Genomic DNA, 24,945 nt, shown 5'->3' on the forward strand with positions numbered 1-24,945 from the left:
TCGTGACAGTACCCCCTACCCAAGGAGCGGCTCCTAAGGATGAGGGGTCTTCAGTGGCGATTGGGTTGTCGATGCTGTCGGGTGCATGCACAGAGCAGGGAGGCGTGTGCACTGGACCAGGTGCAGCAGCACTAAAGAACAAAAGCCAAGGGAAACCCTGCTTCCACCTCCTGCTCTGAAACAGGGGGAGGGGGGGGGGGGGTGGAAAACGAAACAAAGCACTCGAGCGGAGACAGCCCAATTATAAGCATACTCAGCCCAAAATGTGGGAACTAGGGATGATAGGCTCAGGTTCATTTCCTTCATTAGAGACACCATGGAGACAAGACAGGGCATCCGCCATCTGGTTCGTAGATCCCAGGCAGTAGGCCGGGGTGAAAGAACAGGGCCCACCTAGCCTGGCAAGCGTTCAATCGCTTGGCTTCCTGGATAGAGATCAGGTTCTTGTGGTCCGTCCATATCACAAAGGGATGAGGCGCCCCCTCCAGCCAATGTCTCCATTACTCAAGGGCCCATTTGACAACCAAAAGCTCAGGAAAGTGGATGGGTGGAGTTTCTCATCCTTCCCGGTCCACTGGGAAACGATCGCCCCCGCCCCTACATCAGAAGTGTCCACCTCCAACTGGAACGGATGAGCAGGGTGGATGAGGATGGGCCCGGAGGTGAAGCGGCCCTTAAGCTCTTCAAACGCCCTCCAGAGTCGGTCAGTGTGCGTCGGGTCAGCGCCGTGAGAGACGCTGCCACCGAGCCAAAGTTGCGTATGAAGCGCCTAGAGAAATTGGCAAACCCTAGGAAACATTGGACCTGCTTGAGAGAGGAGGGACAGGGCCAGACGGAGACTGCCTTGACCTTGACCGGGTCCATTTGGATTCCTGCGGTGGAGATGATGCGGCCCAGGAAGGAGACGTGGACCTTACACTTCTCCAGCTTAATGAACAATTGACTCCGCAGGAGGCGCCTCAGAACTTGGCAGACGTGCAGAATGTGTTAGGGAGGGTCTTAGAGAAGATCAGGATGTTGTCGAGGTACACAAAGGCGTTAACCAACGAGGTCCAGTGTGTCGTTAACCAATGCCTGGAATACTGTGGGCGTGTTCGACAACCCGCATGCCATGACCAAATATTTGTAGTGTCCACTAGGGGTGTTAAAGTCTGTTTCCACTCATCCGCCTCCTGGATCCTCACCAGGTTGTAGGTGTTGGGTAGGACATCTGAGATAGAGGACATCAGAGGCAATGGATAATGGATCTTGACAGTGATCTTTTTCAGTCCATGGTCCTCCATACAAGGGCACAGACCTTTTTTCGCACGAAGAAGAAGCTTGCGGCGGCTGGGGAGGTTGAGTGAAGAATGAAGCCTGCCACCAAAGACTCCCAGATGTGAGAGAATGCTGGCAGCCCGGGGAAGTGTGGAACCAGGCAGGAGGTCTATGGCGCAGTCGTATGGCCGATGAGGAGGAAGGGAGGTCTGCCTCTTACTGAAGGCTTCACTGAGATCGAAACAAAGATTCAGAGAGGATTTTCCAGGGGTCTTAGGCAGTCATTCTGGTAGGCCTCTCCTCAGTCCAGTAAGTGGCCCATGGCCCAGGAGAATTGTGGTAACGCTGCACTAACCAAGGGTACCCTAGGATAAGGAGGTTCTCGGGGGAAGTGATCAATAGTCTCAGAGTGGCTCTCTCCAACCTGTAAGTGAATGGGTCTCGTCTGGGAATCTACCTGGTTGGAACCGATGGGAGGTCCATCGAGAACTAGTATATGCAGAGGGATGGGGCGGTCCATGCAGGAGATCTGTAGCTTCTTGACGAGGTCCTGGTCGATGAAATGTCAGCGGCCCCGGAGTCCACGAAAGCTCTGAGTTAGTGCACAGCTCATCAGGTCTCTCTTTGTCCAGGCGAGCTTCGGCATTTCCCATCAGCTCAGCTCGGCATGTAGAGCGGGAATGGCAGAGGTCAGTAGTGGCAGCAAAGTTCGCGCCTGCGCCTATCACAGCTGCATGGGCTCCTCAGGACTTGGGAGGCTTGGGATGATCGTAAAACCAGAAACAGTGGTCAACCCTGATAGCCATCGTAATTAGAGACTCAAGGTCCCCTCCTAGATCCCGAGCAACTAGCTCGTCCTTAATAGTGCCAGACAATCCATGGTGAAAGGCAGTGATGAAAACCTCCGGATGCCAATCACACTCCGCCGCAAGGTTCCGGAACATGATGGCGAAGTCAGCCACTGCCCTGGACCCCTCCCGTAGGCTGAAGAGTCAACTTGCCACTTGTCATCCGCCGACTTGGTGATCGAAGACATGCCGCAGCTTGGAGGTGAAAATAGAGAGGGAGCTGCAGGATGGTGACTGTTGTTCCCACACCGCTGTTGCCCATGTCAAGGCTTTCCCTGAGGGCAGGGAGATGATGTATGCGACCTTGGCCCCGTCGGTGTAGAACAAGGAGGGCTGCAGCTCGAATGCCATCGAACACTGGGTAAGGAACCACTTGCAACCTCCTGGGTGGCCGTCATACCATTCGGGATTTGGGATCGCTCCGGGATAGGGGATGTGGAATTGCTGGACGGCGGACCGCTTGAGAGAACGGAACTTATGACAAGTGTCAAGCTACAACACTGGACTGAGGAAAACATTACTTAAATAGAGAGTTCCTTAATTAAGAATGGGATGCAACTGAGTGCTAAAAAGTACATGGGGCGGTCTCAGCCTCCCCCTAGTGTCCAGATGGAATCGTGACAGTTGTCTCTCAGAGCATCACATGTGCCAGGCATACTGAACTCAGAAGGGAATTTCCTGTCACAAGGTGGTCTCCTACGGAGAACAGCAACTTCACCCACTTGTTTGGAGATGTTACCGCCAGGCTGCTGTCGATCTGTACGCATCTCGAGACAACGCTCATCACAAATTGATCTTTTGATGGTGGATCACAACGCTCCTTTGGGAGTAGCGCACTCCATTACGCTTTTCCTCTCGTGGACCTCATCTCCTCCATGCTCACCGGATGGAGAATACACAGTCTAGTCCTGCTTCTGATAGCCCCAGACTGGTGCAGACAACCATGGTGAGCGGTAATAGCTCATCAGTTTCTTTACACACACCCATGGCGCCCTGCACTGGCACTTATTGTCCAAAGCACATGGCCAGTTATTCCACCACCCCCCCCCCCCCCCCCCCTCCCCGAGTTGATCTATGGGTTTGGCCCATGGGTTATAACAATAACCTCTAGTTTTGAATGGGGTCTTTGAGTAAATTGGCAATGTCTTCTGCTACACTGGCTGAGCTGATGTCAGTAGTTCATCAAAAAGTTTGAATGTTCCAAAGCAAATAAGGAATGTATATTATTTACAGATCTGACAATAATGATTGTTGTCATGTTATTGCTGAATTTTCAAGTTTCAAGGCATTTACCATATCAAATGTCTCCAAAGGCTCATATTGAGTGCATCAATTCCCAAAACGGGACAGGTGGCCTGGAAATGCGGAAATGACGGATGCGGAGCACTCCCTTCATAAAATGAGGCACAAGGGGATGTGCCCCTATTGTCGTGTCACTTATACCAAAACGGTGGCCAGGTAACCCTTAATGGTGGAAAAGGCTTTGTTCTGTTCAAGCAGGTCCTGTAAGAAGGAGAGTGCCCTGGAGAGGAAGTACAGAAAAGGCACCCCCCCACGTCTCTCAAACACCCTGCACTTGAGATCGCATTGACTCCTTGGCTTCATGGTCACTATCTGTCCAGTGAGAGGCATGTAAGACTTCAGGGTGGACTTGAGAGGCAACGCTTTGTGATACACCTCCGTCTCTTTCTCCTTGGATTTGACTGTGACCTGCCCAAACAGCCCTGAGGGGTTGACAGGTCCGTCAAGGATACGCTTCCTCTCCTTCTCTGACAGTTTTGCTTCGTCAAGCCAGAGAGCCCTCTTGCCGATGACAGCCAGACCCATCACTCTGCCTGTAGTCTCATCAGAACAATTGACGGTCCTGGTTGCGTGGCCAACAAGGAGGCAGAGCTCCATAATATTGTCATCCTTGACGGTGGCCTCATCGGCCAGGGGGTCAAACAGCTCCTTAGCCTGTAGGTAGACATAGGTTGTGGCATTGATGTTGAGTGCGCTGCCTGCACAAAGGCTTTGTAGATCCTGTCATAGGTGGCTGCATTAAAGTGCTAAAGCGTTAAAGTGCCACCATCATGTAGGAGGAGGCGGTGGTTGCCTTGGGGTCAAGACACTCCAATAATGCCCCCACGGGCGGGAGGGAGTTTCAGCCCAATGCCTCCACATCATCCAAATCCAGGTGGCCGTAGCCAGGTCTAAAGACACTGGAGGAGAGGGGTTTATCCCATGTATACTGAATCTGAGATAAGGAGTCTGGGAAGACATGCATGCGCATGTGCAGATGGGGCTTCACCCGTTGAGGTGAGACCATCCAGCCTAGTCCTCTTAGTGGGTAGACTTTCACTGCAGCACTTCTGATTGCTTCCATGAAAGCAAAGTTTGTTCCATTGGCTAGCTAGTGTTAACTCATGAAACTTCCATGAAAGCAAAGTCAGGAATAGGCTCCTCACTACACTCACTCGCCTGTGTAACAGGTTGAGCAGAGGGGAGGCGCTCTTCACCAAGAGCCTCATCAATCTCTCCCTCAGAGAAATTATTATTAGATGCGCACCATGAGAGGTCACTCTCATCACTCTCAGTGAGAAAGGGCCTCCGCTTCTGTAGACTGGGGTCCCCTGGCGCTACATGGGCACTCTCATTGAGAGTGGAGTATTGCTGTGAGGCCTCGCGATTAGCGGTTTCCTCATCCAGCAGTCTATATGCCAGCTCAGCTCTAAACTCACATTGAACTTTGCCCTCCGCTGCAAATTCCCGACCTGGAAATAGAGGCAATGCTCGCTAGAACAGAGAGCGCATCCCTTGCGTGTTGAATGGCGGAGTGAGACTCCTATGAGGCCATAGTGAGTCCACAATTACAAGGTAAATCCAGGCACAGATTATTTTTCTTTGGCGACATCATTGATCAACAACGAGGACAAGAAGGAGAGAAAAGAGTAAGCGGAAGTTCCCTCAATGCCGATGTTGACAGTATCCTGCATATGCTAGCTAACTCCAAATGTATGCAAAGGAGCCAGTAGTAACACTTAGAACGTGACACACGTCATGACACACAACTCAAGTAGAACCAGTGGGGATTACGAGCAAAAGTAGCCAGGTAGATGTTTATAGTAATTACATTGTATGAGTTTATTACCACCACTCTGTTGCTGTTAACCAGCTGGCGTAACTTCGTTGTGTGGTGAAGCTAGCGAACCAGGTAAAGTGCGCCACGTAACAGTAAAGTGGGGGGAGCATGCTAACAGTTGTGTACCGTTGGCTAGCCAGTGTTAACTCATGTGGAAAACACGAGGGGGCAAACTAGACTATTTCTTTCACTTGTGCAGTAAAATAGCTCTTTCACTTTCTGTGCTAAAAGAGGGGAGCACCTCGATGGTCATGTACGCTACGAGAGCTCACTCACCAGCTAGCAACAAAACTAATGTGGTACCCGAAGAGCACGAGAGAAAGTAGCTAGGCAAGTGACTAATTCAATGTCTTGTTTATGAACCAAACCAGAGAAAAAATTACTTGGTAAAGCCTGAATCAACAGGATTCCTGTGGGGAAGAATAAGCAACCTAACGCCCCAGGGAAAGCTGTTTTCTAACTTTCCATTGGAACAGTTAAGCTAGGTAGCTAGGTTCTATCAGAACACTGCATATGGGCTTGTGAATAAATGAGTGAAGAGTGAAAAAAATGAAGTGGGTGCACTGTGCATTAACTGTTCCAGGCGTGATTAAAGAGGGTTTCAAAAATCTCACTATGCTTATGTAGCGCCCCTTTGCTGGTCTGGGCAATTAATAGGGGTGGCTAACCTGAATTCTTTAAATAAAATGTTATCTCTAACTATTATTGTATTTTTACTTTGTCTGTTCACTACAGGTATAATTAATAACTAGGTTGCACTACTTTTATAACTTACAGTCCATAAGTCATCTACCTATTCACATTAACACAGTCCCACCAATTCCATGTCTTTCACTGATATTAAATCCCCAAAATAGATTGCATGAAATGAAATACAATAACATGTAACATGCACATATCCAAATGTAAATGGTAAACACTGTAACCCTCAATGAAAAGAAATAAAACCTATTCTAAAGCCGGCAATGATAACAATGATAACTATACCAAAGTCCAGTGCGTTGCAGGCCTGGCGCGTGTAGCTTGCGTGAGTTGTAGCTCACCTAAAATGGCGGCTCCTTCACTCTCACGAGCTAGACGACAAAACCGAAACTCCCAGTTCCTTGAGCAGGCAGCCGCGCGAAGCTCCTCTCTCGGCAACCGGTGCAGTTTTCTCGAACGGCAGGAATCTTGTGTGCTACTGTCTCTCCCGGTGGCTATAGACGTCTTGAGCTCCCGTGTTGGTCGATCACAGTCCATAAGCACTCCGAAGAAAGCTAGCTATCTCACTGTTGAGCTAGGCTAGGCTAAGCAAGGTGGCTGACCGTCTGAACGGTTACTCCTCTGCAGAGAAATTGTTCCAAAACAGGTCATACGCCGAACGTAATAACTTATAAAGTACACGGGTTGTGCACTCGCATTATTACCTTGTTCTAAACACAGAAATAAGTGGGCTACCTATTTCCACAATATTAACCTTACTCAGCACAGCTGCACATTCCATGCGTTCTCTTCGTTGGCCATCCTGAATCTCACTTCTCCTTCTCCTCCACCTGACACCTGACACCTTAACTCACTTTTTCATTGGCTCATGAAAATAAACAAAATGCACAAACTTTACATTTGAATCTTTTCTCACAGAAATCAAAAGTAAATCCCTTTACAATATTGCCAGCATTGTGAACATAGTATTTAAGAAAACAAAATACATTTTACATCATGTAAATAATTCAATACATGAACTTAACCCATGAAACTCTATTCAATATCAAACATAGTAATAGTTTTACCCTTTTTAAGTCCTATGTATTCTATTAATGAACTTATTCTATTTATACTATTTATTAGTTCCTATTTATTAATCAATGAACTTTTAATAGTTAGGCCTAATTTTCCATAGGGCTACACTTATCCCATAGTGAGATGTCCAACCGAGTCGACTGAAAGACAAGCACACATTCACTTTGTATTCCATACATGAACAATGCAAAACCCATTACAGCCCTGGTGAGAGAGGTATGCTTCAACAGCATGATTAGAACAGTCCTTGAATAGTAACAAGTATCTATACCATCCATTAAAAGATCATCATTACTGCCCTCACCCCCCTCTTCCTCTCCTCTCTCTCTGCTGATCTCAGCATTTCCCAAAAGAGCATATTGTCACATGCCAAAACAAGAGAATGCATCTATATAAACCAGTAGCTTTGCCTCTCCATCTCACAGTCTAGCCAGATAGGCACGAGGAGGACCGTCTGCCTGTCTCGTCATTGAAATATGGAGTGACAGCACTAACAAAGAAAAGACTCTGATCAGCTGCAGCCGGTATATTGTATTCTGTGCTCATCCAACGCTTTGATGTTGATCAGGTGTGTTTCAGTGTGGTCATAGCCAGCTTTGTCTAGTCTACTCTGACATTCAACCATAATCTTTTTAATTGTTCTGTACTGTGATGTTATTATTTGTTTGCCAGGTAGAGTTCTCAACAGTTGATGAGTAATGAACTTCACAATAAGACAGGACCTGTTCAGGGAGGCTTTCATCAAAAACTTCATCACGTTCACTCTGGGTGTGATCATCAACTATATTAATGGAATGTTTGTGTACACTTTCTGCAAGAGTGAGTTATTCTACCGGGACCCCAGGTATATCCTCTACATTCACCTGGTGATCAATGACATGATCATGCTCTCTTTCTCTGTGGCTTTACAGATCTTGAGCTATACCATGCCGTTCATGGACATGTCCTTGTGCTGCATGCTACTGCTCATTAGCAGTACGACCAATTATAACAGTCCTCTGAACCTGGCAGGTATGGCCTTAGAAAGGTACATTGCAGTGTGTAAACCTCTCCATCACTCTCAGATCTGTACAGTCCGCAGGACCTACATCCTCATCTGCCTCATCTGGGCCGTGGCGGTCATTCCTGGACTCGCTGACATCATCATAGTGCTTGCAACTCAACCTATCTTCTTCTCCTCAGCTGTTATGTGTTATGCCCTTGGTGTTTTTAGCTCACCGTTTCATAAGGCTAAAACCACAGCGGTCCAGGTTATTAACCTATCATTTGTATTTCTGACTTTGATTGTGACGTATTTTAAGGTGGTGTCTGCGGCCAAAGCGGCCACGACAGACCAGGCGTCGGCTAGGAAGGCTCGTAACACCATACTGTTGCACGGGATGCAGCTCTTGATATTTATGCTGTCATACCTCACCCCTCTGACCAACATGGTTCTCCTGCAGTACTTCCCAAACAACCGGAACATCATTCTGTTCTCCAACTTCCTGTTCACTAATGTTCTGCCACGTATCCTCAGCCCACTGATCTATGGGGTGAGAGATCAGAACTTTGCCAGATACCTGAGAGTTTATTTCTCAAGTAAACTATGTGCTGCCCAGATAAGGCCAACTCAGGTTCATGTGAATTTTAAACGGTTGGTAGGAGTAGGGAAAGCATCTCAAAGTGGGTAAAGCTTATTGAATGATAAAAAAACTATGTACAAGAATGATAAACGATGTACAGTACCTGTTCAAAGGCAATGTAGCATAGTGGGGTGGTGTGTCCATGTTATAAAAACAATTCCACCAATGTAAACATTTCCAGTTCTAAGTTATTACAAACTTATTACTGAATCAATGTGTGACAACATGGTCAACAACGATTGCATTTCTGGAAATTGCGTTTCCCTTTAACATGATGTTATGACAGGGTAATTATAACATTAATACACATGTCGAGTGGCAAACATTATTATGATCATCATCTCTGTCAACTGAAGTTTACAACTATGTATTGTTATTTATTATTCTCATGACAACTGCACTTTAGCACATGGTGCATTTCCTGCCCTATCATGATTACTATGACATTATGTTATACAGTGCCTTGGGAAAGTATTCAGACCCCTTCACTTTTTCCACATGTTGTTGTGTTATAGATTCAATTTAAAACAGATTGAATTTAAAGAATTTGCCATTAATCCACACACAATACCCCAGAATGACAAAGCGAAAACATGTTTTTGAAATTTAAGATGGACTCACTCCAACTTATTGAGTGATTTGTTGATGACATTTTTGCATTTTAGGTCATTTTAAGAGTCAAAGCCATAGCAAACGTAATAGCAAAGGGTCTGAATACTTAAGTACATGATTTAAAAAAAAACGTGTTTTCGCTTTGTCGTTCAGGGGTATTGTGTGTGGAAACGAAAACATGTTTTTGAAATTTAAGATGGACTCACTCCAACTTATTGAGTGATTTGTTGATGACATTTTTGCATTTTAGGTCATTTTAAGAGTCAAAGCCATAGCAAACGTAATAGCAAAGGGTCTGAATACTTAAGTACACTTTGTCGTTCAGGGGTATTGTGTGTGGATTGATGGCAAATTCTTTTAATTTAATCCATTTTAAATTGAGTCTATAACACAACAAAATGTGGAAAAACTGAAGGGGTCTGAATACTTTCCGAAGGCACTGTATATCGCCTGGCTTTTATTGTGTGTGTATTTGTTGTATGGTTGTTTTTTTGTTGTTTCATTGTGGAATTATCCCAAATTTGCAAACCGTGCCCATCTGGCACTCCAGGCAGAACCAAGAAAAGACTCAGTATTTGAAATAATTCATGTAGTATTTTGACCACGGTCAGATTGCTATACCAACTCATCCCTCTATTAACCTTTGTACAACCCTCTCTATCACCTACTGTACAGCCATTTCTGAGCATTTTACTTTAACCAATTAAACTACTACTGTACATTTACATTAATTTATTAAAAGCCTATTAAAGAATATGTTCAATAAGAAGTCCTTTCTCTGCGTTGTTCTTTACAGTGATGACATCTAGTCTGGAATGAACATTGCATTTATATCAAGCAACCAAAGAGAAATCTAGGATAGCCTAGAGCCTCAGAAATGTTGTCAAAAATCTGTCCTCTGCTCACCCAAAATGCTGCAGAATGTCTCATCCACGCCTTCATTTCACATTTCACATCCACGCCTCTCTCGCCACATTTACGACATTCTGCATTCCTGGCTACAACGCTCCTGTCACGAATCAGAGGCCGAACCCAAATGCAGACTAGGGACAAGCAGGTAAGTGTAAAGCAAGCCGATTTGATAAGACAGGTATAGTAGAAAGGAACAGGTGGGGCAGGCAGGTAGTCAGACAGGCAGGGGTCAGGCAGGCAGACAGGTAGTCAGACAGGCAGGGATCGAGCAGGCAGACGGGTAATCAGACAGGCAGAGGTCAAGCAAGCAGGCAGGTAATCAGACAGACAGGGTACTGGAGCTGGAAGCGTGGCACAAAGACAAAACCATGAAAGGCAAATGATCCAGCGATGACTAGCAGCAGGTGCAGGGTATAAGTAGTGGAGAGTCGATTACTAGATTGCCGACAGGTGTGCTAGTCACGGCGGGCAGAGATCATGGAGGCGGAGTCGTGACAGCTCCGCAAGTGCCCTGCTCAGTGATCTGCCCTTTGATCGTTTCCTGTTGCCGCGCTATCCTGATACCTTTCTCCAGCGTTAGATCTGACATTAGCTGCATTCTCTGTGACAGCTCTCTATCTAAAATTCCTCTATTTGATAGACAATCCTTTGCATGCAATAACTGCCTGAAGTCTGAGACCCATTGACCCCACCAGACACTGGGTATCTTCTCTGGTGATACTCTGGTGCCAGACCTGTACTGCAGCCATCTTCAGTTGTTGTTTGTTTTGGGACATTTTGCCTTAAGTCTCCTTTTCAGCAAATTAAATGCATGTTCAATAGGATTTAAATCTGGAGATTGACTTGGCCAGTCAACAACTTTCCACTTTTTTCATATGTAGCCTACAAAGGTTATGATCTAATGCTGTCAAAACATTTGCTGCAGAGCGGATATAACTGTGCCACCAGAGGCATACCTTGGAGTCTGGTTCCTCTCAAGGTTTCTTCCTCCCAGGGAGTTTTTCCTTGCCACTATGCCCTGTGTTTTTCTCCCCTCTGGGGAGGTTTTTGCTTGGCTTGCTTTTTGGGGGTCAATGTTTCAGTGTTAGTTGCATATTGTTTATATTGTATTGTTGTTTATAATGTTTAGTATTGTTCTCGTTGTGAAGCACTTTGGGACATTTGTCTATGTAAAAAGTGCTATACAAATACATTGGGTTGGTTGACTGAAGTGACTTGGTTGAGAAGTGGAAGAGAGTGAGCACAGGCATCTTATATATCCTTCAGGCAGGAAGTACACCTGACAGTAAGGGACGCATGAGCAACACTGCTTGGGGTTACGGGGTGGGGAGTCAGTTATGTAGTCTCTAGTTCACTCTGTGTTCATTACATATTGAACAATGCAAAACCCCTTCCAGCCCTGACGAGAGAGGTGTGCTTCAACAGCATGATTAGAACATTCCTTGCATTGTAACAGGTATCCACAGCCCCACTCCCCCTTCTCTCTTTGTTGATCTCAGCATTTCCCAAAAGAGCTTGTCTCACCACAAAATAACAGAATGCATCTATATAAACCAGTAGCTTTGCCTCTTCTTCTCACAGCCTTGCCAGATAGGCACAAGGAGGACTGTCTGTCTGTCTGTGCCGTCTGCCTGTCTCATCATTGGGATATGGAGTGTCAACACTAAGAGAGAAAAGACTCTGATCAACTATCAACTACAGCTGCAGCCGGTATACTATATTCTGTGCTCATACAACTCTTTGATGTTGATTAGGTGTGTTTCAGTGTGGTCATAGCCAGTCTAGTCTAGTCCACTCTGACATTCACCCATAATCTGTTACGTCTTGTCTTGTTCATTAGTTTGTTTGTCTGTGTTTCATGTTATTCATTTATTGTTCCCTGGTTATTTTTGTGTCTCTCACCTTATCTCTCGTTCCAGACACTTCACTACCTGCCCTTGTGTGTTTCCCGCCTGTGTGATCGTCTACCCCGCCCTGACTGGATTCACCTGTTCCTCATCATCATTCCCAGTGTATTTAGTCTGTGTGTTCCCCTGTCTCGTTGCCAGTTTGTCTTTGTGCCTTAGTGTCAAAACGTCCCAGCAATTTTTATAGTGATTTCTTGTCTTCCTGGTTTTTAATCTTTGTTAGTTTTTCAGAGTTTGCCTTTTGCCTTTACCCTGTTGGATTATCTGCCTCCTGTTTGTCTGACTACCTGTGTACCATAGCCTGCCTTGCCTACCCCTTTTTGGATATCTGACTCTCTACGAATTGTCTACCAGTGTACCGAACCCTTTTTCTGGAATTAAAGGATTATTCTTTTGGATTAAGCTTTTGTCCCGAGTCGTGCGATTGAGTCCTCTGCCTTGGTCTACAGTCATTACATAATCTTTTATTGTATTAATTTATTTATTGTTAATTTATTTCTGTACGTGATGTTATTATGTGTTTGCCAGGTAGAGTTCTCAACAGTTGATGAGTAATGAACTTCACAATAAGACAGGACCAGTTCAGCGAGGCTTTCATCAAAAACTTCATCACGTTCACTCTGGGTGTGATCATCAACTATATCAATGGAACGTTTGTGTACACTTTCTGCAAGAGTGAGTTATTCTACCGGGACCCCAGGTATATCCTCTACATTCACCTGGTGATAAACGACATGATCATGCTCTCTGTCTCCGTGGCTTTACATATCTTGTGCTATACCGTGCCGTTCATGGACATGTCCTTGTGTTGCATGCTACTGCTCATTAGCAGTACGACCAATTATAACAGTCCTCTGAACCTGGCAGGCATGGCCTTAGAAAGGTACATTGCAGTGTGTAAACCTCTTCATCACTCTCAGATCTGTACAGTCCGCAGGACCTACATCCTCATCTGCCTCATCTGGGCCGTGGCGGTCATTCCTGGACTCACTGACATCATCATAGTGCTTGCAACTCAACCGTTAACCATCTTCTCCTCAGCTGCTATGTGTTATGCCCTTGGTGTTTTTAGCTCACCGTATCATAAGGCTAAAACCACAGCGGTCCAGATTATTAACCTATCATTTGTATTTCTGACTTTGATTGTGACGTATTTTAAGGTGTTGTACGCGGCCAAAGCGGCCACGACAGACCAGGCGTCGGCTAGGAAGGCTCGTAACACCATACTGTTGCACGGGATCCAGCTCTTGATATTTATGCTGTCGTACCTCAACCCTCTGACCAGCATGATTCTCCTGCAGTACTTCCCAAACAACCGGACCACCATTCTGTTCTCCAACTTTCTGTTCACTAACATTCTGCCACGCCTCCTCAGCCCACTGATCTATGGGGTGAGAGATCAGAAGTTTGCCAGATACCTGAGAGTTTATTTCTCAAGTAAACTATGTGCTGCCCAGATAAGGCCAACTCAGGCTCATGTGAATTCCAAACAGTTGGTAGGAGTAGGGAAAGCATCTCAAAGTGGGTAAAGCTTATTGAATGCTAAAAAAAAGTATGTACAAGAATGATAAACGATGTACAGTACCTGTTCAAAGGCAACATAGCATTGTGTTGTGGTGTGTCCCTGTTAAAACAACTATTCCACCAATGTACAAATCTCCAGTTCTAAGTTATTAAAAATGAATTACTGAATCAATGTGTAACAACATGGTCAACAGTTGTGATGCTCTCCCCAATTTTGAGAAATGTACAAGTATGTATTGCTATTTATTATTCTCATGACAACTGCACATTAGCACATGCTGCATTTCCTGGCCTATCATGATGACTGTGACATTATGTAATATATCCTCTGGCTTTTATCGTGTGTGTATTTGTTGTATGGTTGTTCTTTTTGTTGTTTCATTGTCGAATTGTCCCAAATTTGCAAACCCTGCCCATCTGGCACTCCAGGCAGACCCAAGCAAATGCTCAGTATTCATAATTCAAGTAGAATTTCAACCAAGGTCTGCTATACCAACTCCTCCTGTACATCTACATTAACTGATTAAAAGCCTATTAAAGAATATGTACAATAAAAAGTATTTTCTCTGAGGTGTTCAGTGATGCAATGAACATTGCATTTATATCAAGCAACCAAAGAGAAATCTAGGATAGCCGAGATCTCCAGTCTCCCACTCACATTGCCCTCGTATAGTAGTAAGAAGAGTGAATGCAAGAGATGAAAGCAAGGAAATGTATGAGGGGTGGAACTCCCAAAAAATTATTTAATAAAAGTAACATGCAACAAATGAAACATGCAAGAGTTAAATCAAATTAGACTCAATACAGTGGGCCACTGAAGATCCATATTAGTGTATAGAATGCACTATTGTACATGATAACAACTGTAGACTACTTTTCTATCCTGCCTCAATCCCACTGAAACCCAACATCCTTACTGCTGTATCGCATGAAAATTTCAAACTTCATTCTGTAATGCTTCTGTTACATTATTAAAGCAGACTCGCACTTATTCATGTCAGACTGCGATAAAATAAAAAGCGCAGAGAAACCCCAGTATGACATGGTATGATAGTAGAAGAGTTGGTCCCATTGCTTGGTCCTCCTTAAAATAACCTGATATTTAAACCATTTCCACTCATCATCTCTGCAATTCATGAGCTGGTATAATAAACTTGATTTTGCCAATCTATCTGATACCATACCAAACCATTCTCTTTGTCATAGCCTCAGTAGGCTAAAAAGGTTGGTCTAGCTTGTATATAGTAATTGTTTTACTTTATTTTAAGTTTTTCCTGTATTGGATATCCAACAAATGTATGTGAGGGGGATGCTACCTTACTCCATCCCCATCTCACATCACTTTGTGTGGTAGTGTGCGGTGACGTAGGCGCCTGCTACTGTAGATTGTAGCGCACGATTGGATGAGTTGGGATTGACATACTGACAAATATATGCAACGCTTATCAGAGCTGTTTATAGGCCTTGTGTCATAAACCTGAGATCTGATCATTTCATGCTTTGCACTCATACTAACTCATACTATTCTCCCGTCAACAGTCACAAGAATTGCTTGCATGCTAACATGTGATATGCAACACACACCCCCCTTCACCCCCCTCGTAACATTTCAGGCAACACCCCCCCTCACTGTAGCCCCCTCACATCTTTTCCTTTCCTTGATACTGTATATTAGCTTCAAAACATTAGTGGCTACATTAAAACTGCCCAGTGGCTCTGACAATGGTATACCTTCTCATGTGAGATCATCCTCCGTTCGCAATGTAGCAATTCACAATGTATCACTTTACATGTGAGCTCATTAGTGATTAAATAATAATAATCCAATGGTGGTTATTGTTTGTGCACACTGTCAAATGCGCCCTGACAAATATAAACAAACATGGGTGTTTGCAAGTGCAAGACGCATATGGCATCCTTCACAGCTCTTATCACCACCTTGTGGTGGCTTTCAGCAGCACTTCATATCGTGAATTTGCCACAGCGGCGGGACAGCGGCGTACCTCTCTGAAATGTTGGTGTGCACGTATTAAACCCCTGCCTACTGTACCAAGTTGTTTCTCAGTAAATACTAGGTAAATACCCGCTGAAACAGGGCTGTAAAATAAAGGGTTACCGTAGTATCAATTTTGTTTCCGTGAAACTTGGCACATGTGGCCTTCAAAAGTTATTATCTTAACCTGTCAAAACATTTGTTGCAGAGTGGATATAACTGTGCCATCAGAGGCATATTTCCTTTCATGGGTTCTTAGAAGATTGTCAAAATACATGCTTTACCGCAGAAAAATATTATTCTAGTGTGCCTGGGGTACCAAAACATAAGTCGCCTTTCATTTGAACACGTAGTTAATTGTAACACTCCTGACAATAGTGCACATACAGTATATCCACTCCTGAAGGTTGTGGGTTCAAGCCCTGCTGGGCCTCTTCTGTCCTGTCATCCCTCTCATCTGTCAACCTGTCAAATATTCCAACTGTTTGAATGAATGTGAAATTACGGAAGGAGTGGGACTGCTATTATGAACTAGCCCACTGTCTGCCCTAAAACTACCACAGCTTCGTTGTCTAGGGGAAAAGATAGGCTAACTAGGCTAGCAACATGACTGCGTGAATGCAGTATTAACATGTAAGTGTCAGCATGTGTGTCTGTTAAGCCCCAGAGTGACATGTGCTCATCTATGTCCTCCAACCTCTGTTCTTCGACCTGTAGCGTTCTCTAGGCCGGCCAGCATCCTCTCTCTGTCAGCCAGCCCCAGCATTGTCTGTTAAACAATGTTAAACAATCCTTGTTGGTCTCCAGGCTAAACTAGAGAACCATCCGAGTGGGTCCATCCAGGGTCCCACCATCCCTGGTCCCACCAGGAGGCAGCCCTTCACTATGGACCCATGAACTCTTGCACCACACGACACCACATTCCACATTACTTTTCAGCACTGATCAGCCAGAGGAGGATGGGTCCCCCTTAGAGTCTGGTTCCTCTCAAGGTTTTTTCCTCCCAGGGAGTTTTTCCTTGTCATTGTGCCCAATGCTTTTTTTTTTTTTTGCATGGCTTGCTTTTTGGGGGTCTATGGTTCAAGGTTAGTTCATATTGTTTATAATGTATTATTGTTTATAATGTTTAGTATTGTTGAAGAACTTTGCGACATTTGTCTATGAACATCCCAGTCATAGTAACATAGTACCATCTATTAAAATATCATCATTAATGATCATGCACTGCCCTCCCCCCCATCCTCTGCTCTATTCTTTCACTGATCTCAGCATTTCCCAAGAGGAGCTTGTCTCACCACAAAATAACAGAATGCATCTATATAAACAAGTAGCTTTGCCTCTCCTTCTCACAGCCTAGCCAGATAGGCACGAGGAGGACCGTCTGTCTGCGTCGTCTGCCTGTCTCGTCATTGGGATATAGAGTGGCAACACTAACAGAGAAAAGACTCTGATCAACTATCAACTACAGCTGCAGCCGGTTTACTGTATTCTGTGCTCATCCAACGCTTTGAGGTTGATCAGGTGTGTTTCAGTGTGGTCATAGCCAGCCTTGTCTAGTCTACTCTGACATTCAACCATAATCTTTTTAATTGTTCTGTACATGATGTTATTATGTGTTTGCCAGGTAGAGTTCTCAACAGTTGATGAGTAATGAACTTCACAATAAGACAGGACCAGTTCAGCGAGGCTTTCATCAAAAACTTCATCACGTTCACTCTGGGTGTGATCATCAACTATATTAACGGAATGTTTGTGTACATTTTCTGCAAGAGTGAGTTATTCTACCGGGACCCCAGGTATATCCTCTACATTCACCTGGTGATCAATGACATGATCATGCTCTCTTTCTCCATGGCTTTACAGATCTTGAGCTATACCGTGCCATTCATGGACATTTCCTTGTGCTGCATGCTACTGCTCATTAGCAGTACGACCAATTATAACAGTCCTCTGAACCTGGCAGGCATGGCCTTAGAAAGGTACATTGCAGTGTGTAAACCTCTTCATCACTCTCAGATCTGTACAGTCCGCAGGACCTACATCCTCATCTGCCTCATCTGGGCCATGGCGGTCATTCCTGGACTCACTGACATCATCATAGTGCTTGCAACTCAACCGTTAACCATCTTCTCCTCAGTTGCTATGTGTTATGCCCTTGGTGTTTTTAGCTCACCGTATCATAAGGCTAAAACCACAGCGGTCCAGGTTATTAACCTATCATTTGTATTTCTGACTTTGATTGTGACGTATTTTAAGGTGTTGTACGCGGCCAAAGCGGCCACGACAGACCAGGCGTCGTCTAGGAAGGCTCATAACACCATACTGTTGCACGGGATCCAGCTCTTGATATTTATGCTGTCGTACTTCAACCCTCTGACCAACATGATTCTCCTGCAGTACTTCCCAAACAACCGGGCCACCATTCTGTTCTCCAACTTCCTGTTCACTAATGTTCTGCCACGCCTCCTCAGCCCACTGATCTATGGGGTGAGAGATCAGAAGTTTGCCAGATACCTGAGAGTTTATTTCTCGTGCAAACTGTGCTGCCCAAATAAGGTAAACTGAGGCTCATATGAATTCCAAACAGTTGGTAGGGGTAGGGAAAGTATCTCTTATATTGGGTAAAGCATATTGATTTTTGTTCAAGAATGATAAATGTTCCTTTACAAGAATAATAAACAATGGACCTACTCAAAGGCAACGTCAGGTAGGGTGGGGTGGGGTAAGGTGGGGTGGGGGTCACCCTGATATCGAAGTAAGAGGGAGAGATTACACCATTGGACAATGTGAGACTACATCTAGGCTACATCATCATTCACTCCATTTGATACTGAAGAAAGGATGAGGGGAAGAACTCACAAAAATGATTTAATCAAAGAAACAGCTACAAATGAAACATGCAAGAGTTAAATCAAGCTAGACTCCATACAGTGGGCCACTGAAGTTCCATATTCGTGTATAGAATGCACCATTGTGTCTCAGTGCGTAGGGGTTTAGAGCTGCAGAACTACAACTTAGAATTAATACTTTACTTTAGGCTTGGTTTACAGCTCTCACTTCAGAACGCTGCTTCAATGCTGATTCTCTCTAGTGTGATTATGATTCTGGAATCTTGGATTCTGGAATCTGCCTTCACATTGTAAAGATGATGATCATTTGTGCGGTACTGTATGTGATAGGCTCCTTAGAAGTATTAACCCTTTAATGCCCAATGTTACATATAGGCAACAATGTATTTCCGGGTAAAATGTATGTGCATGATCAATTCACAAAAGGAAAGTACTCTCTTGAAAAAGATTTTCTCCGAAAAATGTACAAGTCCAGAAATCACAAGTCTGTAAACAGAGAAATGCTGCTCCTCTGAAAGAGTCTTGTACGTTATTTTCTGAAAAATGTCCAGAGTACATTTTCTAAGAAAGATATACATTTTTGTGACGGTATAGTCACTTGAAATGTAAATGTTGTATATATACAACATCAGGCATTAAGGACTGTAATCACACTTTCATTCTTTGCATAGGCTTTTGCATAAAATCATATGTTTGTGGCTCAAAAGCTGAAAATCCATAGTCTAGAACTGCCTATATTTGTAAAAAAAAAAAAAAAAAAAAAAAAGTTAATAAATTAAATAATTTAAAAAGCCATAGAGACATGAAGATATTTGTTATTTGGGGGTCCTTGGGCAGTCATAATCACAGCTTCATTTTCATGCAAGGAAAATTGGGTCCAGGTATCTAAGGGTTAAATTGATATTTTGTCCTGAAGCATTTATTTTTTTTTACACCAGAGGGCGTTGTCTTCTAACAGAAATGCATCATCAGTGTATAGAATGATGATTTCCTGATACTGATTTTTGGGTTTTCAGTGGGGTCAATAAGTAAATTAGGTGTGTTGGATGCTCATCTGCTGCAATGGCTGAGCTGATGTCACTATAGTCCATCAAAAAGTGTGAATGTTCCAGAGCAAATAAGCAATGTATATTATTCACAAATGTGCCAATTATAAGGAATCTAATGCAAGAAGAATCAACATGTTATTGCTGAATTGTGAAGTTTCAAGACATTTACCATACACACAATTATTGCATTAGATACTGCATTAGATATTGCGTTGATACTGTTTAGCAACAATTCATATTTTCATATTATTTACAGTTATAAAGTGCCAGTAGACTAAAACAAAAACATATTTCTCGACCACATTTCCAGGTAAGAATACAATCATGAGCGTTTTTTTTCTGGTATAGGTCTAAATTATGTCTCAAAGAAATAAACTATATGTTTTACACACTGAAAACTGGGACCAGTAGAATACATGCAATCAGATATAACAGATGTATTATTTTATAAAAAGAGAGAAATCAGCTTAGGTTATTAGTAAATGTTGTTCTTGCACCCAGGTGTTGAACATCGTGCATACGCGTGGGTCGGCCTGTTGCTTGGTGCGTTGCTCAGATGATCGGATATGTGCGATTTGGAGAGAAGGGCGATGCGGATGATGCCGTAACATGATCACACACACACGATCGCTGGCGGAAATTGACGTAAAATGCCGATGGTCACTCCATGTGTGATTATAATAATGAAGATGAGATAGCGCTCTTCCAAGACAATACACTGAACGTGGAGAGAAGAAGACGAGGGTGTCTGCATTCCAACCTTCTATGAGATTGTGAGAACATGAAACGAACGGGGAAAACATCAACATGTTCTGTTATTCAGAGGTATTGAGGAGTGAGTTTAGCCTTGGATAAATATAGTCTCTCAAACTTGTCATGGGATAGACTAACGTTGGAAGTTGTTTCTGGACAGAACAAAAAGAACAAGAACAAAAACTATCACCTTCAGGTGAGTGCCGTCACAAAATATCGCAAAATATTGCACTTCATGTCCGTGATTATAATACTTGTAAACAAAAGTATACGATTGATTACAATGCGACAACTTTGATATGCAGCCAGTGTAATGTTATTTGAAAGTTTCCTCTTCTTACATTACCACAAAGCCTGCACTTTCTGTCAACAATAGAAAAGCAATTGTCCAATCAACATTTGTGTCTGTTCTTGGCTATGGGGATGTGATATGGACGTGCAGCTGCCTCTATCCTGATGCTGTCTACCACAGTGCCCTACGTTTTATTAGGGAGACAACTTCCACACCCATTACTGTATTCTATATGAGAAAGTGGGATGGTCATCTCTGTCCACAAAAAGGGATCAGCACTGCCTATGTTGGTTTGCGTTACAAGGCACTTGTTTACGACGCGATCCTAGAGAAGCTTCCATCATACCTTGCATCACTAACCTAATTTTAGAACAACAAATTACGGCAGTAGGTCGCAAGACTGGATAACTTTAAATACACCTCACGTAGCTGCAGAACTCTGAAAGACTGCTTTTAGTTACCATGCATGCCCCCAAACCTGGATTGACTTAAAAAACATAAATGTTTTTCGAGCAATGATGATGGACTTATAAGGAAGAATGTAATTGCTTTTTAATATTATGTTTAATTTATGTACGTCTTTTTTTCCCTATTGTAACAGGTCGCAATTGAAAAATATATTTTTAATCTCAATGTGAATAACCTGAACTAAAGTAAATATATTATTTATTTTTTCGTCTAGATCTACAGTTGTAATGGACATTTTCCAGTGCTGTGATTTTAAATTGAGAGCCCCTTGTTAGTTCTAAATTATAGATTGACTATTTCTATATGCGTATGGCAATTCCCAAGAGAGAGCGTTCTTCGATTAATTACTCAGTAGCCTAGACTACAGTAATATATTATGATATTTGTGAGAAAATAACAATAATTCGTGTATTCAAGTATTGGCTAAAAGTTTTTTTTGTGTGCCACATTTGAATGAACAGACGACTTAAAAAAAAACGCTGTTGATTTTTTCGGATTCATTGTGTATGGCCTTAAACTTCTTAAAGCACATTCTTAGGAGCGCTGTTAATTTGGGTATACCTATAGGAAGGATAGTTTCACAAATACAATCGACCTTTGCGCTGCTTACAGCTGCTGGTATGAAAAGACAGGACCCTGTGGCTAGCGTGAGAACCCCGTTAGCAGAACCATTCAATGCCAAAGGTGTTTACAGCGCTCCATTTATACCTTGCAGCAGCACAAGGCGCAAAGAAACCCCTTGTCTATTTCAGTATATTCATCTGTTGCAATCTGTTGCAATAAATCAGAAGTCTATCACTCGATCGATACAGTATGAGGTAAATGCAAGCATATGGTGTTAGTCAAACAAGAGAATAATTACCTTTAGGTCAAATGTATTTAATCCACCTACATTACCCGCTCTTTTTCACTGCAACATTTCCCAGCTAAGCTTCCGGACTACTGAGTGCCACCATAGGAAATTCTGAGAATTAGCTATAGGTTCTCTGGTTTGTGTTAAGTGGAAAGCATGCTGTGGGAGAGAGACTAATCTGTATAGAATTGCTCTGCAGAGACCCAGATGGCATCTGCATTAGGTTAGCACCTGCAACCTGAAACTATTCCCACTTTGTGCAATAAAATGGTATTACCTTTTTAACTTTCCCATACTGCATATGTACCTCACCTGAGAAAACCAAATTGCATAAGTGGAAACCTTTTTCCCTCTCGAAAGAATCAGTGGCTCTACAGACCAAAGACAAAGAGCCAATAGAAACAGAACCTAAATATTACAGATTATCAGGGTAGACTTTGGCCTAAAATAATTGCTCTCATAAAGAATAGGAATAGGAACATAAAAGAAATTGTGATCCTGTGTTTTCCCATGTTTTTATTGAAATCTTGATACTATTTGAGATGTATAGAATGTTTAGTGCAAGGCAGTAGAGTGATTATTAAAGATGGCTTCTCTGACATTCAGTGAGGGACCACCACCATGGTGAACGAGAGTCTCCCAAGCTGGGTACAGGAACCTGAGGACCCCCTGGTGCACGTCAACGTTGGCGGCCTGAAACGCAGCCTGTGCTCCAGCACCCTGCGTAAATTCCCCGAAACCCGCCTGGGCCGCCTGCTGGCTTGCGAGTCCGAGGAGGCCATCTTGCAGGTCTGCGACGACTATGACGTCCAGCAGAAGGAGTTCTACTTCGACCGCAACCCGGGTCTCTTCCCCTACGTGCTGCACTTCTACCAGACGGGAAAGCTCCACATCATGGACGAGCTGTGTGTCTTCTCCTTCTGCCAGGAGATCGAGTACTGGGGTATCAACGAGTTCTTCCTGGACACTTGCTGCAGCTACCGCTACCACGACCGCAAGCTGGAGAGCCACCGTAAGAGCTGGGACGAGGACAGTGACGTCAGCAGTGTGGACGAGTCGGTGGATGAGATCTCCGATCTCAACAGGGACATCCAACACTTCCAGGACATGCGCTGCGGTGGGATCAGGAAGTGTCTGTGGTTGACTCTGGAGAACCCGGGCTACTCCATCCCCAGCAAGTTGTTCAGCCTGCTCTCCATCATAGTTGTGCTCACCTCCATCACTACCATATGCATCAACAGCATTCCGGAGTACCAGCACTTCGACGAGGACGGGAAACTGGTGGAGGACCCTACCATGCACGTGTTGGAACTCTTCTGCATCTGCTGGTTCACCTTCGAGGTGGTGATGCGCATGATCTTGGCGCCCAACAGGCGCAAGTTCTTCCGCCACCCGCTCAACATCATCGACATCGTGTCGGTGGTGCCCATATACATCACGCTGGTGTTTGACCTGGCGCTGGGCAGTGAGTCGGAGCTGGGCGACCTGGGCAAGTTGGTGCAGGTGTTCCGTCTCATGAGGATCTTCAGGGTGCTGAAGCTGGCCAGACACTCCACAGGCCTCCGGTCACTAGGTGCTACGCTTCGGGTGAGCCCTGCTGACACACACATGCACACGCACACGCACACGCACACACACACACACACACACACACATACATACATACATACATACATACATACCACACTACTGTGTTACACTACTCTGTCACGCTCCAGTATTGTGGCAACAGCATGGATCAAATCACATATCACATATCAACATATTGAATTGTATGGATTATATCACAAATTATTATGAACCATGATCTAAAATGTATAACTCTGAACAGCATAGATCATATCACATAGTGGCATGTATCATTATTTACTATATTACTCTGAACAGCATGGATCATATCACATTTTTATTGTTCATATTGTTAATTTACATGTATATAGCACATTTAAGAGATTTTCATTCTGCCTGTGTATCTTGATACATAGTTAGATTCAAGACTCACACTATCGATTCTATCTGTTTAAGCAGTGTGCTAAATTTTGGATGCTATTTTGTAGCATGTATTACATAATTGATAGACTTAGCAGAGGTGATCTTGGAAGGCCTTCTGATCTCTTTGGAGATTCCCTATGGGGTAGCGTATTACAGGACATTCTATTTGATCTCTCCACTGCCCTTTCCAATAGGAAAGTCATTCTCCTGATGTTACAATACAGACGGTAATCCCCTTACACAATAAAATGCATTAGAATGATAGGTTATGATATAATATTACAAATTATTATTGTATTGGTTATATTATAATGTTAATATTGGTTATAATAATCACAAACAAATCAATAAAAATTGTTCAAATGTTTATAATTTGTTTTAATGTTTACAAGTCATTCGGTGCAAATTGCCTTATCAATGATTCTCCTGCTGCAGACCAGTTTGTAAGTTTCTCCAGCTGTCAGCTGTGTCTGTCTGCAGCACAGTTACACGTTGTCCTCCATTGTTTGTCTCTGTGACACACAGACTGTCCTGACCTCCATAGTGTGCCCCTGGCTGTAGTACATGTCAGTCTGTCGCAGTTACACTGTCAGCTATTATGTGTCTGTCTCTGCAGCATAGTTACCGGGAGGTGGGCTGCCTCCTGCTGTACCTGGCTGTGGGCGTCTCCGTGTTCTCGGGGATGGCCTACACAGCTGAGTATGAGGAAGGCGTGGGTTTGGACACCATCCCTGCCTGCTGGTGGTGGGGCACGGTCAGCATGACCACCGTGGGCTACGGAGATGTGGTGCCCGTCACTGTGGCCGGCAAGCTGGCCGCTGGAGGCTGCATCCTTGGGGGCACCTTGGTGGTGGCGCTGCCCATCACCATCATCTTTAACAAGTTCTCCCACTTCTACCGCAAGCAGAAGGCCCTGGAGGCCTCGGTGAGGAACAACAACAAGAGGAAGCTTAATGTGCGATGTGAAACTGAGGAGGAGGATGGGGGTTCGGATGGGGATAGCCAGTGTCTAGAAGAGCTAGATGATGATGATGAAGAGGGAGGAGTAGTGAATTACAGCTATGTGGATCATCCTGCGCCGACGATGAAGAGGAAAGAGCTCTACCAGTTCTGA

The 24,945-nt window shown here is 44.0% G+C and overlaps 3 protein-coding genes across 3 annotated transcripts; all 3 read left to right on the forward strand.

The window, feature by feature from the left end:
- Window positions 1-12,612: 12,612 nt before the first annotated feature.
- On the forward strand, window positions 12,613-16,472 carry LOC310803084 (odorant receptor 131-2-like; the record flags this gene model as incomplete). The annotated part of the gene is made up of 2 exons (XM_083667720.1): window positions 12,613-13,554; window positions 16,383-16,472. The coding sequence occupies 2 exons, from the start codon at window positions 12,613-12,615 to the stop codon at window positions 16,470-16,472; spliced, it is 1,032 nt and encodes a 343-aa protein (XP_083523846.1).
- Window positions 16,473-17,225: 753 nt separating this feature from the next.
- LOC310803086 (odorant receptor 131-2-like) lies at window positions 17,226-18,140 on the forward strand (the record flags this gene model as incomplete). The annotated part of the gene is made up of 1 exon (XM_083667722.1): window positions 17,226-18,140. The coding sequence occupies one exon, from the start codon at window positions 17,226-17,228 to the stop codon at window positions 18,138-18,140; it is 915 nt and encodes a 304-aa protein (XP_083523848.1).
- Window positions 18,141-22,460: 4,320 nt separating this feature from the next.
- Window positions 22,461-24,945, forward strand: LOC310803087 (delayed-rectifier potassium channel regulatory subunit KCNS2; the record flags this gene model as incomplete). Its single annotated transcript, XM_083667723.1, has 2 exons — window positions 22,461-23,426; window positions 24,448-24,945. 2 exons carry the CDS (start codon window positions 22,461-22,463, stop codon window positions 24,943-24,945), a joined length of 1,464 nt encoding a protein of 487 aa, XP_083523849.1.

This window comes from Argentina silus (genome assembly GCF_951799395.1).
Source record: "Argentina silus genome assembly, chromosome: 4".
Lineage (NCBI taxonomy): Eukaryota > Metazoa > Chordata > Actinopteri > Argentiniformes > Argentinidae > Argentina > Argentina silus.